General features: G+C 33.6%; 1 protein-coding gene across 1 annotated transcript in view; it reads left to right on the top strand.

Moving 5' to 3' along the window:
• Positions 1-4,459, top strand: part of LOC114326826 (uncharacterized) — a 149,961-nt gene extending 145,502 nt beyond the window's left edge. Inside the window, exon 10 of the mRNA XM_028275277.2 lies at positions 2,416-4,459. Coding sequence (XP_028131078.2) covers positions 2,416-2,588 — 173 coding nt within the window. The 3' untranslated portion in view covers positions 2,589-4,459. The remainder of the gene's footprint in view (positions 1-2,415) is intronic.
• The last annotated feature ends 11,099 nt before the right edge of the window (positions 4,460-15,558 follow it).

Below are 15,558 nucleotides of genomic sequence, written 5' to 3'. Positions count from 1 at the left end.
AAAGGCAAGAAAAACATCTATGACGAAATGAAAGAGTTATTTCCACATATGCCAGCATTATCGGAAGACCAATTTATTCAAAATGTAGAAATAAAGAAGCCGAATTAAAAATATTAAATTCACTTATTTAAAAATGAGAATGTGTTTTTTATACTGGGTGGAAGGCACTTATGGAATAAAATTATTTCTGTCCTTGTTTAAAAAAATTGTAAAAAATGCTGAGACCCGTCGATTTTTAAATAAAAATGTGCACTTTTTAAACATAAATTTAAATGTACAGGGTGATCCTTGCAAGTCTAGCAGAGTTCATAAGATTTATTTTTAATGGAACATCCTGTATACCTATTCTTATATTTTTAAAAGCTGCTTAGCAACCTAATCTCAACGAACTATATCATGCAGGATGTATTATGAATAATACAGGGTGAAATTTTGAATGTAACAAGTATGGAAACCACTTATGGAATGAAATTATTTGTGTCCTTATTTTAAAAAATTATAAAAAATACTGGGACATGTCAACTTTTAAATTCAAATAAGTGTTTTACAGACATAAATTAAAATATACAGGGTGATTCACGCAAGTACGGCATAGTTAATGATCTTTAGTTTTAATGGATCACCTTGTATATTTTTATATGTTTAGAATCTGCTAAACAACCTCATATTAAAAAAGTGTATACCTATTATGTAGGATCTATTATGAACAATACAAAGTGAAATTTTAAAATTATGTATAATTTTCTTCAAGACATTAAATACCTACATAAAATTTTGAAATTAATAATTTATCATGCTTCAAATAACAATATTATTTTTTAAATTAGCTAAATAAAGGCATACATTTTCTAAACTAAGTATTAAATCTATTGGGTTTTGTATTTAATGTCCTGACAAAATTTATAAATAATTTCAAAATTTCACCTTGTATTATTCATAATAGACCCTACATAATACACTTTTTTGAGATGAGGTTGTTAGCAGATTCTAAAAATATAAAAATATATAGAATGATCCATTAAAACTAAAGATCATGGACTCTACTTCCTTGCGTGAATCACCCTGTATATTTAAATTTATGTTTGTAAAGCGCCCATTTGAATTTAAAAGTTGACGTATGCCTGTATTTTTTATAATTTTTTGAAATAAGGACACAAACAATTTTATTCCATAAGTGGTTTCCATACATGTTAATTTCAAAATTTCACCCTGTATTGTTCATAATACACCCTACATGATATAGTTCATTGAAATCAGGTTGTTAAGCAGCTTTTAAAAATATAAGAATATATTGGGTGTTCTATTAAAAATAAAGCATATTGGCTCTGCTAGACTTGCAAAGATCACCCTGTATATTTAAGTGTATGTTTAAAAAGTGCACATTTTTATTTAAAAATCGACGGGTCTCAGCGTTTTTTATAATTTTTTGAAACAAGGACAGAAACAATTTTATTCCATAAGTACCTTCCACACTGTATGTTTGGAAAATATGTTTCCATATATGGTTTGGAGTCACTTGGGAGTCTCCAAAAACTGTTTCGACGTTTGCGATGTAATGTTTTTCAGTCATGTATCAGTTACAGAGTCCAGATTAAGTCTCCATAAACCAGGCTCAGTCTATGCAGTTATGTCTTGACTGACGCATGTCCAATAAGGAATTTTTTTTTAGTGAGTGTGACACTGTTGTATTTAGCAATGCTATATAACCTTTTCCAACTCTTCGTATAGCTCAGCAGAGGATATTTCCTTAGCAGTAACTACAGCGCGCTCGGACTGGGACGTTTCGCCGTCGCCGTTTCGCCGTCGCCATTTCGCCGTCGCCGTTTGGCCGTCGAGCCAGTTCGCCGTCGGCCGTTTCGGCGTCGCCATCCCGGCATTGGTTAAGTTTACAAGAACGTGATAACATACTAACTTTTTTTATACTAAATGTCGCAAGAACGTGATAACAGACTAACTTTTTTTTATACTAAATGTCAGTGTACAGAAAATGCTGAAGTTGCTAGACTATTATCAGATTCCCGGAAATAAACAATATTGAGAAAAGGGATTTCAATTTCAATTGTTTTTACTCTATCAAAAATAAAAAACTTCATTATGCAAAAGTGATAGTATATAATCGTTCGAAAACCATTCAAAACTTATATACAAGTAATGATCATCCGGAAATTATAATTACGAATGCTAACAACGAAATGGCGACGGCGAAATGGCTCGACAGCGAAACGGCGACGGCGAAATGGCTCGACGGCGAAACGGCGACGGCGAAATGTCCTAGACCCCAGCGCGCTTGCTTCCCTCTTTGCTATCTTGTATATACCTTTATCCTCCTTCTTCTCCGTAACCTTCGGTTGCAGTTTATGGCTCCACCATTACATTATTATAATTTGTATTAACAATGTATTTCTTTATTTGCAGGTACTGCATATAGCGACGAAGCTACCGAACTGTGCATCAAAGAAAACTCTCCCGAAATAAATTGGGTGTACGTGGGCATTGCCACAGTGTCAGTGCTGTTCTTGTTGTGTTGTTGCTGCGTCTGTGCGTGCAAACGCTGTTGTAGGTACTGTTGTAGAGATGACGATGATTAAGAGTTGATGATACCATTTTTTGAGTACAATCTCATATTTTGACTTCCAATTATTGAAACGAAAGGAATTTAATAGATGATATTTAGTTTTTTAATAGAAAAACCTAAGAACTAAGGGGCATAATGTTCACTGACTTCTTTACAACTAATAATATTATGCGGTCTATTAATTTTTACTGCAGATTTCTATACAGAATAAGTCAAATGAAAAATGTAACATATGCAGTTAATACAGTGTATCAGAACTACCTTTGAAATAGTCGACCAATATAAAAGTTCAACCTACACAAATCATAGCAAGGTTAAAATTTGTCATGTATAAAATATCGTTCAACTACCTGTCTCCTTTTATGAGGCTGTCAGCTTTCTCTTTTCCTGCAAATCCCTTGTGACCTGGCACCTACATCAAAAGAACTTTGTTGCGTACCGCCATTTGCTTCAGGTATTATTTACAGTTCCAAACCGATTTTTACTTGCAAGTAAATGACTTTAGAGCTTTTAAGGTGGCTTGGCTGCCGGATAACATACAAAACTTTTGTCCTACGAGTTTCTAGATTGAGACAATCTTAGGAACTAACGTATATAGCATGTATTTCTCCTCAAAGAAAGTTGGGCCTTTTCCAAGATATTTGAATAGCCTGAAATTGGGCCCAGTAACTCCCACTCGTGCTGTTTCATCTATTTTAGATCAATCCGTATACCATACTAGTCAACCTTCTTCCAGTTTCAACTTCTTCACCCATTGGACGGTGTTTTATGATCACTTCAAAGGTTGTTTCAAAGTCGAATTTGATTGTGATGGCATCTGTCGTCCTGTCTTTAAAATCCAATGGATTTTCTTCCAAGATTTTTAGGTGGCCAATTAGATTTCCAGGTATAAAAATTATTTGTGTCCAGTGCCGGATTAACCATTAGGCAAAGTAGGCAGTTGCCTAGGGGCTTCGGTCCCGAAGGGGGCCTCGCAGGGTCCAACACAATAACTAGAATTATATAAAAACTAATAATCATATTATGTTGAAAAATTCAAATATCGCGCAATACCGGAAGTGATGGTACACTGAATGCCATTTGGTAGAAGGAACAGTACTACAGAGGGAAATAAGAAAAACAGATTCAAGAGTGGAGCAGAAAACACAAGAAAAAGCTGGAAAGAGAAAAGATCCTTAAGCAGATCTAAAACAGAATCAAAACGTATAACTTTTAAATATCATGCAATCATACGAAAATGAGGCAAACATGTCAGGCAAATACATTGGTCTTCAGGATCATTTATCTAAGATTAACAAACTTGTATTTTGCATTCCTTGTGCAGCACACTCACTTAATTTAGTTGGAGTAAGTGCTGCTGAAAGTTGAGTTAAAGCAATATCGTATTTTTGGTTTGTTCAGTTCGCGTACAACTTTTTTTCAGCCTCTACGCACCGTTGGGAATTTATGAGCAAATGCTTAAATGAAACTCCACTAAGCGATCCCATTCGCGCCGATCTAGTTCTTAAAAGCACAAGCAGCACTTGATGCAACAATAACTTGGCCTAAAGGTAACAACGCTTTCAAATCTGCTCTTCATACTCTTGCTGAAGACACTAATCGGAAAGCTGAAACAGTGCATGAGACTAAGTGTTTGTTGAACGAAATGCCAAAAAAAAGAAACATTCAGAATGAATAAGTTTTACAATTTTAGAACGCATCAACGCTGTCAGTAATTCATCAGGATAGTAAAACTCTCCTGATGATATTGAATCTGAAATTGAAGATGAACGAGATAGTCCTGTCGCCAGGGGGGGTACAACGGCCTCCTTAATTCAGATGGACTTACCCAAGTTTTTTTTATATATTTTGACCCGCAGAATACGAATTTTTTGGGTAACAGTTGATCCGGATGTCGATAACATTGTTATAGACAAAGAACTTGAGGAATTACATAACAGCGATTTCTCGCAAAACAAAACATCTTTTTGTATTTTTTGGGTTATTTTAAGCAAAAAATATTCCTACAAGTTTTTTCGTAGAATGCATAGTTTTCGAGATAACCGCGGTTGAACTTTCAAAAAATCGAAAAATTGTAATTTTTGAACCCGAATAACTTTTGATTAAAAAATAAAGTAGCAATTCTGCTTACCGCATTTGAAAGTTTAAGTCAAATTATATCGGTTTTGATTATTTGAATTGCTACTTTATTTTTTAATCAAAAGTTATTCGGGTTCAAAAATTGCAATTTTTCGATTTTTTGAAAGTTCAACCGCGGTTATCTCGAAAACTATGCATTCTACGAAAAAACTTGTAGAAATATTTTTTGCTTAAAATGACCCAAAAAATACAAAAAGATGTTTTGTTTTGCGAGAAATCGCTGTTATGTAATTCCTCAAGTTCTTTGTCTATAACAATGTTATCGACATCCGGATCAACTGTTACCCAAAAAATTCGTATTCTGCGGGTCAAAATATATAAAAAAAACTTGGGTAAGTCCATCTGAATTAAGGAGGCCGCTGTACCCCCCCTGGCGACAGGACTAAGACCAGTTCAAATATTTCATAGCCCGGCTTCAAGACTTTCAGAGAAAACAATTTATTTCTGCTTCACAGTCATTTTAAGTTATTTAGCAACAGGCGGACGGACATTTTCAAAAATAAAAATTAAAAAATTATTAAAAACGGAGAAAGCGGAGGTTTCTTAAGGGGTCTCATAGCTTGGGTTGCCTAGGGGCCTCAATATTCAGCAAGAATATTGAGGCCCCTAGGCGTTCAGCAGAGAAACGTTCAGCATTGCCTCTAGAGTTGGAGCGGGGCATGTTGACATTACTACTGTTGTTCCCAGACAAGCTAGCCGTTGTTGTGTTTTTGGCCACCATATGAGTGATGCGTATGTGACTATGAGCGTAATAATCGTTTTATATGACCAGAAGGGTATTTTTGGTTGTAGGCTTCAAATACTTATCTCCAATTAAATCGTTTTATCAAATAAGTACCTTCAAACCCGTTCAAAATGTTTTACTTTTTATTGGTAGACAAAAGTTCTTAAGATGATACATTTTTGGCCTTAAGTTGTTATTAATTTAGAAAGTTCACCAAACCCACTGCAGGAAACATAGATGTTTGGGTAATCGAGGTCCATAAAACTAAAAAAAAAACGATCAAATACCTAACCGAGTCAAAGAAAAGGAAAATGAGGTATTTTCACACTGGAAATACTTCATTTTTCTGGACTATATACAGCGTGTCTGCGTAACTTGGAACCATATGGAAAACTTTTTTAATATCAATTTTACGAAAAAATGTTATTCTTCATAAAGTGCTCTGCATAGTCTAAAACCTAAGATGCAATCATCAGATATCAAATTTTATCAATAATATACGAGGCATGTCCAAAAATATGAATTTCGCTCAAGAGTAAAGTGCCTTTATATTTTACAATATCAAAAATTGTTAATAAGAAAAGTTGTTTGTAATTAAAAATTATGTTATAATATGCATTTACTCTTCTGATTGAAAAAAATGTTTTGAAAATTTTCCCCAAATTACTGATATAGTCGGTTCGCTAAACTTAGACGCAACTGGCTAGATATTTTAGTCGATAATTTTTTTGTTTTTTGTCAATTTTGCAAAAATTGGCAAAATTACTAACTATTTAGTGATTATTAACTATTTAGTAATTCTTTTTTGCCAATTTTACTAAAATTGGCAAAATTACCGACTAGAAAGTTGCGTCTGAGTTTAGCGAACAGGCTATACATACAACATCATTTTTTATTAAGATATCTCCGTTATTATTAATTTTGCGAGAAAAAGTTATTCTTTATAAAAATGTCAGAATAGTCAAATACTAAGGTGGAATCATAAGATGTCATTATTTTTCAATTTTATACGAGGTATGTCAAAAAATATGAATTTCGCTCAAGAGTAAAATACCTTTATAATTTACAATATTTCAACTAGAAGGATGCAATTGCATATTGAAACATAGTTTTTAATTCTGAACATCTTTTTATAATAACAAATTTTAATATTGTGAAAATTAAAGGTACTTTCCCACATAACAATTTCATGTTCTTAGTAGATTCATAGAACATACTTTTCAGAAAAAGTATATACTAAGAATATGCGTAATTACCATTGCGAATGTGCAGAGCACATACTGAGTATATACTACATTACAGTACTTAAACGTTCTATGTATATACTTAGAATGTACTACCGCACTTCTTCTCAGTATATACCAAGAATATACTTTTTAGGATATTCTAAGAAGGTGCTATAAACCTTCTATTTATATACTTAGAATGTACTACCTCACATCTTTTAGTATATAGGAAGAATGTACTTTTTAGTATATGGGAAGAATATTACAAGGAAGTGCTATATTGCTCAGAAGCATGTTTTCAGCATCACCGAATCTCATCCTAGGTTCTACTTTCTACTAAATTTACATATTACATATGAGAATGTAGTTAGTACATTCTACAATATTACTTAAAAAGTAAATATAAAATATTATATAAATTTTAGTTAGTTATATCAATATTATATAGGTAAGTAGGTATATATATTTAGTTATTATGTGCATATAAAAATAAAAATGCTGAATATATAAATTTATATATTCATATTCATATACCTATCGTACCCAAATAAATATTATGTAACATATGTATGTAAATAACTAAAATTTATATGTTGCTTATATGTACCTATATACATACTTACTATTTAAGTAATATTGAAGTACCAAAATGAATTTTTTATTTGTAAGTTGACCGCAAACAAAATAAAACGTTTAATTATGCATGTTCCTATTCCTGGTTGAAATACTTGGTCTTCCTCACAACACAGCATAGACATTGTTAGTGTTAAGTGTAGACACAAATGCCAAATGCCTATTCAGTAACTATTTTCATATTTTGTATTTTTCCTTTGTTCCCAACCCCCTACCCGCTAACCCCTATGCAGATATGCAGCGGTCGTTTCCGCTTTGTTTGTGCCGGTTGTGGGTTTTGGCTCAGCCACACAGCTTACCTGAATGTCAATTCCATGTAAAAATAAAATTCTTCATAAGAATACTCAATAAACTTAATCAAAATAGTAAATGCATTTCAGTTATGAAAGCGAAACGACAATTTCTCCTTTTTCGTTAATACAATTAATTCTTAAACATTTTTACCATACAATTAAAACAATTTTAAATAATGAATTCGGTAGTTTAATTAATAGTACCTACATACATAAATTTTTAAATTTCATTAATTATTCTTAACGAAGTTGATAATCTATAGGCTAACATTATTCTTCCTATACATACATATATATTATTTTTAAGATATTTTAAAAGTATCTACTTATAAGTATGTGTTAAGTATGTACTTATAAGTATGTGCTAAGAATATTCGGTAAAAGTATATTCTGAGAATAGTATCTACTTATAAGTATGTGTTAAGAATGTACTTATAAGTATGTGCTAAGAATATTCGGTAAAGGTACATTCTAAGAATAAACTTTTACGAATATTCCGAGTTACTACGTACACGAATGTACTCAGTATATTCGGTACGAGAATATACTTTAAAGTATGTGCAAAGAACATGAAATTTAGAATGTTTTTTAAGGTACATGCTATGCTTGTACTACGCATATACTAAAAAGAATATACTCTGACGAATGTTGGTAGTATATGCTTAGAACATGATACGAACATCATTGTTATGTGGGTTACTCTACAGCGAAATTCATATTTTTGGCATACCTCGTATAAAATTGACAAAATTTAATATCTTATAATTTTATCTGAGTTGTGAGAATATACAGAACGTTTTATAAAGAATAATTTTTTTTTTTTCGTAAAATAATATTAACTGAGCTATCATAAATAAAAATGATTGTGTCCGTCATTTCAGGAAAATTTTCAAAAAAAAATTTTCAATTAGAAGAGTGTAAATGCAGATTATAACATAATTTTTAATTACAAACAACTTTTCTTAATGACAATTTTCGATATTGTGAAATATAAAGGCACTTTACTCTTGAGCGAAATTCATATTTTTTGACATACCTCATATACTGTTGATAAAATTTGATATCTGATGATTGCGTCTTAGGTTTTGGACTATGCAGAGCACTTTATAAAGAATAACTTTTTTTCGTAAAATTGATATTAAAAACGTTTCCCATATGGTTCCAAACGCAGACACACTGGATAGAATTATGGTCATAATTTTGAACTGTACCGAGAAGAAAAACGTTTATAATATTCACTTTTTATTATTGACTATGCCCTTTAGCTTACCAATATTATTAAGCATACAAATTTGAGATTGTCCAAAAAAATACACTCTTAAATCAACCTTGTTCAATTCCAAGAGCCTTAATACAATGAACTGTTTTTATTATTATTCTTATTGCAATTAAGGGTTGTTTTTTAAAATCTGACTAGAGTTTTAACATTTACAGTCATTTCTTATTGTTAATATTAAATGTAAAATAAGGTGATTAAACAATAAAAAAAGTTTTTAAAAATAACATTTTTATCGTACAAATTATTAAACACATTGTGAGGCTCATATTTATAATACACACAATAAGCTAGGATATGTTTACTAGGGCTGCAAATTCAAATTAGTATTATCTTCGCTAGAGCTCAAACTCGATAGCTAACTGTCTGTTATTTCTGCTTTCAGTATTACTAACCACCTACTACTGTTGTAGGTGGTGGTACTACTGTTGTACTAGATATTGCACCCTTGGGATTTTTGTGCCTCTTCTCCTTTAGTCTGATAGCTTTCCTATGGCAATCCCTTTGGTCTTGTGTACAACTATTATTGACCATTAAAGTGTCTGGAACATCAGTTGGTAAAAAAAAGTTCGTATGACCTTCTGGCTAAGGTCTGATGTTAGTATTTTTAGATCTTACAAGCCATACGTAAGAAGCGACTCTTAACGCCCACTTACGTAGCTGGTACTTACGTGGCGTTACATATCCTTCGAAGCACGGTGACGCCTCAGTGAAATATAGCCACTGAGATGAGCCTCCACAATTAGTAAAGTTCATGGGTGTTTCTGGATCTCCATATCTTATTTTTGTTGATAGATGTGTAAATCTTCTTTAAAACCTGTTGCCCCAAAACTTTTGTGTTTGTGATATTTCCTTGCGTTTTTAAAAGACCCAATAAAATAGTGGGAAATAGAATAGGTTTTAGTACTAATCATTATTTTTTATAAATTTGTTTTCTTTTATTTCCTCTATATTTGATTCAACAGCTAGGTAGGTATGTGATGTATTTTCGACTTCAGTAATGGTATATGACTTCAGCTTTATATGTGTTACCCCGATTTGCACCCTTTTCTTTCTTTACCGTATAAAGTATATGATCCCTGTGCTTTTATCTATTTTATTGAGACAATTCGGACGTTTTTTGATCTCTATGGCCTCTCAGATATTTCTTGGATTATAAGACATGGATGGGGACTACAGTTTTGTAATTTTTAAAATCAGAACTATACCAGAACGCAGAACCAGAACATCTTCTAATGATTATATCTTTCATCTGCACGTATATCTGTATAATTTGAAAGTCTATGGTTCAATGATAATGCGCCGATGCCTCATAATGTTTTTAAATAAATAACAAACCAATTTTATACTGTTATAACATTTTAAAAGATGTCAGATTTTTAAAAATAACAATAAAATAAAAGAATGATTTGAATGAAGTGTGCACTCAAAATTGTAAAGATACATTGTACATTAAATTGTAATACGTTGTGTTAGGTGGATGTTGCTCAAAACTAATTTTTTATTTTGTAATTAGAAACGTGGGTTTACAAGATGTTTTAATGTGATGAAAGGTTTTCTGGAAACAAAATACCTGAAGTGGAACAGCAAAATAATCCAGCAAGATAGGATATTATTAAAGCAATACAGCAAGTATTAGCTACCTGGGAGTACTAATTCACAGTTATGGAGATACAGAAGCAGAAGTTGTCCAACAAATAAACAGAGCCAACAGAATAGCACGATGTCTTAAACACACTATCTGGCGCAACACACATATACGGACAGAAAACAAGGCCAAGATTTATAGGACAGTAGTTAGGCCAATTCACATCACAGTCACAATCACAGCGACTAAAATGGGCAGGCCATGTGCACAGACTTCATAACGAGAGACTTGTAAAACAGGTGTGAGAGCAGACTCCTACAGACAAAAGACCACTCGGACGTCCCAGAATGCGATGGAGAGATAACATCCAAGCAGATCTCCGGAAAATGAACATTCCATTTGACCCTAGTTTGATGGAAGACCGAACACATTGGAAAAAAGTTGTACAGTGGGCCAGGCCCACCCAGGGTTGTAGCGCTACGTGATGATGATGACGTACACTGCGGATTGTGACGTACACTGCGGAAGCAAGACCTGACACCACAAGGACAAAAAGATTGATGGAAATGTGTGAAATGAAAATAGTCCGATATATCACAGGAAAATCATTATGGAACAGACAACGTGACACAGACCGCAGGCACAGCTGTAATATAGAGAACATAAATGACTGGACACTGAAAAGAAAAAAGAATGGTACAGTCATATAAGCAGAATGGGAGAAGGAATACTGATAAAAATAGCACGAGCCATCATCAAACGGCCGAAGGAGTATCGGAAGGCCAAAAAAAGGATGGAGTGATAACCTGGATATCTGATGAGGAGTCATCTGCAGATGGAACGGGCGCGGGTCTATTAAGGAAGCAGGAAGAAGAAGAAGAAGAAAATACATGAGCGTCTGGCACGAAAACCACTCTGTTCTTGTTAAGTCTGCAGTTGTTCCTCCATCCTTTTCTCAAACATTTTCCCATACAACCTACTTACAGAAGCTGCGACACATATTGCCCTATAAATTGAGACCTTTTTTGTTTCCATTTTTATGTGTATAACTTATTAATTAACCCGTCTTTCATTCCTTCGTTGTTTTCCATCAATAAGCATTATTTATATCTTCTTCTTGTGGTGCTTTCTCCTTTGGTGGAGGTTAGCGACTACACTGGCAAATCTGTCTCTGTCCAATGCGGCTCTAAACAAAGATGTTGAATCAAGGCCGGTCCAGTCTCTGATATTTCTAAGCCATGAAATCTGGCGCCTACCGGGACTTCGTTTTCCTTCAATCTTACCCTGGATGATCAGTTGCGTGAGGCGGTACTTTTCGTTTCTCATTATGTGTCCCAAGTAGCTAACTTTTCAGATTTTAATGATTTTTAGCAGTTCCCTATCTGTACCTATTCTTGTCAGAACATCTTCGTTGGTGGTGTGGGTTCTCCAAGGTATTTTCAAGACTCTTATATAAAGCCAGAGTTCAAAGGCTTCTAACTTGTTCATCAGTGTTGTGTTGAGTGTCCAGGCCTCAGTTCCATGCAAAAGTATTGACCACACATAGCAATGCAGAAAACGACATCTAAGGCTGATACTAATGCTACTGTTACAAAATAAGCTTTTCATTTTGATAAACCCCTGTCGGGCTATCTCTATTCTCGCCTTTACTGCTTGTGTATAATCAAGTTGATTGTTGAACCAGCAACCAAGATATTTGTACTGGCTTACGTATTCAAGCTGTTGGTGTTTCACATAAGAGGTAAATTTTTGTTCCTTGATATTTTCATAACTTTGGTTTTCGCAGTACTGATCGTCATCCCCATTTTTTCACAACTTTCAGTAACCCTATCCAACATTATCTGCAGATTATGGTCCTAATCAGTCATTATTACCGTGTCATCTGCATAGCGGATGTAATTTTCTCTTTGACCGTTTATCCTGATTCCTTCTAAAGAGTGCGGTAAAGCGTTCGCAAATATTACCTCAGAGTAGACGTTAAACAGTATGGGTGATAACAGACAACCCTGTCTAACACATCGTTGTATTTCAATTGGCCTTGACGTGTTACCATTGGTCTTTATGGTCCAATATTTATAGATTTGTTTTAATTTTTGTCCATAGTGGCGCGTTTAAGCAGTTCTGCAGGTATATCTTCACGGTCAACTAAAGAAACCGATATGTCCCTCTTACATCCAATGTTGACGGAGAATATAGATATGTATGTTTTTTCTTGTAATAACTGATTAATATTTACCCATTCGTTAATTTGTATTGGTTTTACCTTAAAATCGGTTTTTTCTGTTCTTTATTTCTTTTTTTTTCATGTTTTCCCTCCATATTCTCCTCTGTCTTCTTGATGTCCTGTGGTTAGCCACTTGTTGTAAGCTTTCTTCATTTCTTTTATTTGGTTTTCCATCTTTGCTGTGGCAAAATATTTTTTTGTTTTTTTAATTTATCTGATCATCGTCTCTTCCAATTTCTTGTTCTGCTACCAGGTGTATTTGGATTTTAATATCGTTCTTCATTTATTATTCGTTGTAAGTATTTCTTTCGTTTTTGGTGCTAGTCTCAATTTATAAAGAAAAGATATCGCCTTGTCGTTGTGATTATCCATCTATAGGATATCTTTTGTAATTTTTTGTTGTCACCCTCATTACATCATATTTTAATTAGACTGTTGGCATAGTTATTTCGTATGTATACATATTCTTGATATCACCAAATGGTAGTTTGATCCACAGGCAGCTCCTACATACATATATAATGGAAAGTATTATTCATCTTCTTAAGCCAGTTAGTCTGGGATTTAGATTTATACAAAATATGTTTATAATAATATTTAAGAAGAAATCTATTAACATTAGATCAGGAGTTCGTGCTGGCCATTACTGCATTTCTCGTCTTCCTATCCATTTATTTGGAAATATACGGTTGAGTTACTACTGTACATTGATTCGATAATGAAATGATACACCATCTTGTTAAAACCAGATTGTGTTAGATGCAATTTATGGATCTGTTCCACTTTGCTTCAATAGCCTTTGCTTCTCTCCATATTAGTCATTTTTTATCAAAGTATTTTGCTATTTCATCATGCTAGTTTCTCTAGATCTTCCTCCTTTTCTTTTTCCCTGGTATTTTAGTTTCCCATATCTGTTTGACTGGTCTTTCAATTTTTAGTCGCTGTACTCTGCTGTACTGATGGCCCCTCCAGTTTAACTGCCTCTTTTCAACATACTCTGCCATCGACTCTATTTTGAATTATGTATCTCTTATAACATTGTTTCGTACTCTTCTTGTATTTACTCCCTGTAGCCTTCGTAAATATCTCAACAGTGCCGCCTGTATCTTACTTTGCTGTTGCTTACTTACACTCATACCACAGAATTGGTATATAAAAAACAATATACAAATATACAAAAGCAAATATAACAATTTATTCATGTAAAAACAATCTTGTAAACAATGTATTTTTATTTGTTATAACTATAATTTGTGTAATAAAGTAGAATTTTTAACGATATTTATACATTTTGTAGTAAGCGAGAAACTTTTGAGCAACATCGTGTAATAAAATTTGATTTTAAAAAAATTAAACATGCACAGTTTATACCGATAGTTGAAGCAACTAACATGACCATGTTCTAAAATGTCTTAGAAGTAGCTTTTATTTTACACCAAAACTTGACTAAAGTCAAAAATATCCTTTGCAAATTTTTTTGTATAAAATTTGTTTTATTATTATTGTAAAACAAAGAAGTACACAAAAAGGAGCAGGCTCCTACTATGATCGAACACAAACAAAAATATTCTAAAACTAACAACAATTATAAAATTGCAACTAGTTACTTTAAATAAAATTGTTAAACAATGAATAATGTACTTTTAAAATAATGCAGTCCTGTAAATGAAATATACTACTATCAAGTTCTTCTTCTTCTTATACTTGTTGTAGATCTGTCGATCTGTTAATTGCGACGTTGAAGTATTTCTTGAGAGATATACTGCCAGCTATCACTCCATCTTCTTGGTGGTCTCCCCGGTGGATGCTTGCCTGCTGGTTTTCCTTCTAGCGCAATTCTTGGTAGTCTGTGTTCCTCCATTCTTTTTACATGACTGAACCATTCTCTTCGTCTTTGACTGCCCCATCTGACCACATCTTGCACGCCACATTGTTCCCTGAAGATGTTGTTTCGTATTCCATCTCTCCTTGTTTTCCCTGATATTGTTCTTAGTGTCTTCTCTTGATTCAATGCCATAGGTCATAACAGGTCTGATGCAAGTTTTATAAATGCTAACTTTGCTGTCCATTCTCATATATGGGTTATTCCAGACCACATCTCTCAAACATCCGGACAAGACAGCGGCCTTGTTAATTTGTCCTCTTAGGTCTCTGGCTGGGTCATGATAACTTGATAAATCTACATCTAGATATTTGAACTGGTTTAGCTGTTCTATGGGTTTCCCGTCTACCACGAGCTTGCATCTAATTGGGTCTTTCGCAATGGTAATGCATTTTGTTTTCTGCGTGGATATGTTCATGTTGAGTCGTCGACATGCTTGATAGAATTAATTTTTATTTTTAAAAATGTTAACAGTAATTAATTAATGTTAATTAATCCAAATTATTCTGAATATTAACTATTGTGTTAAGCAAGAAGTTTGCGCTAAGCCTTGCTGTTGTTTGTTCCCTCCTTAACTTGTAATGATGGTCTATTAATGCTTCGTCTTCATCATCATCGTCTAGCCTCAAAAAGTCCACTGCTGAACATAGGCCTCTTACTCGTGTTTCCAACCCCATGTCATTTTGGCTATGTGTCCTGCCCATCTCCATTTTAGTCTGGCTATCCTTTCGATGACGTCACTCACCTTTGTTCTTCTTCTGATCTCTTCGTTTGTAATTTTGTCTCGCAGAGTTATTCCTAACATGTACCGCTCCACTCTTCTCTGTGTGATCTGATTTTGGTAGCCGAGGCTTTTGTTAAGGTCAGTGTTTCTGCTCTATATGTCAAGACTGGGAGAACGCACTGATCAAATACCTTCCTATTCGCACATGTCGGCAGCTCACTTTTAAAAGATTCTCTCAGTTTTCCATATGTTGTCCACCCAAGACCGATTCTTC

The sequence above is a fragment of the Diabrotica virgifera genome, chromosome 3 (genome assembly GCF_917563875.1).
Source record: "Diabrotica virgifera virgifera chromosome 3, PGI_DIABVI_V3a".
NCBI classification, from domain to species: domain Eukaryota; kingdom Metazoa; phylum Arthropoda; class Insecta; order Coleoptera; family Chrysomelidae; genus Diabrotica; species Diabrotica virgifera.
Note: the sequence above shows the minus strand (reverse complement) of the source record. Positions and strands in the feature narration are given on the sequence as shown.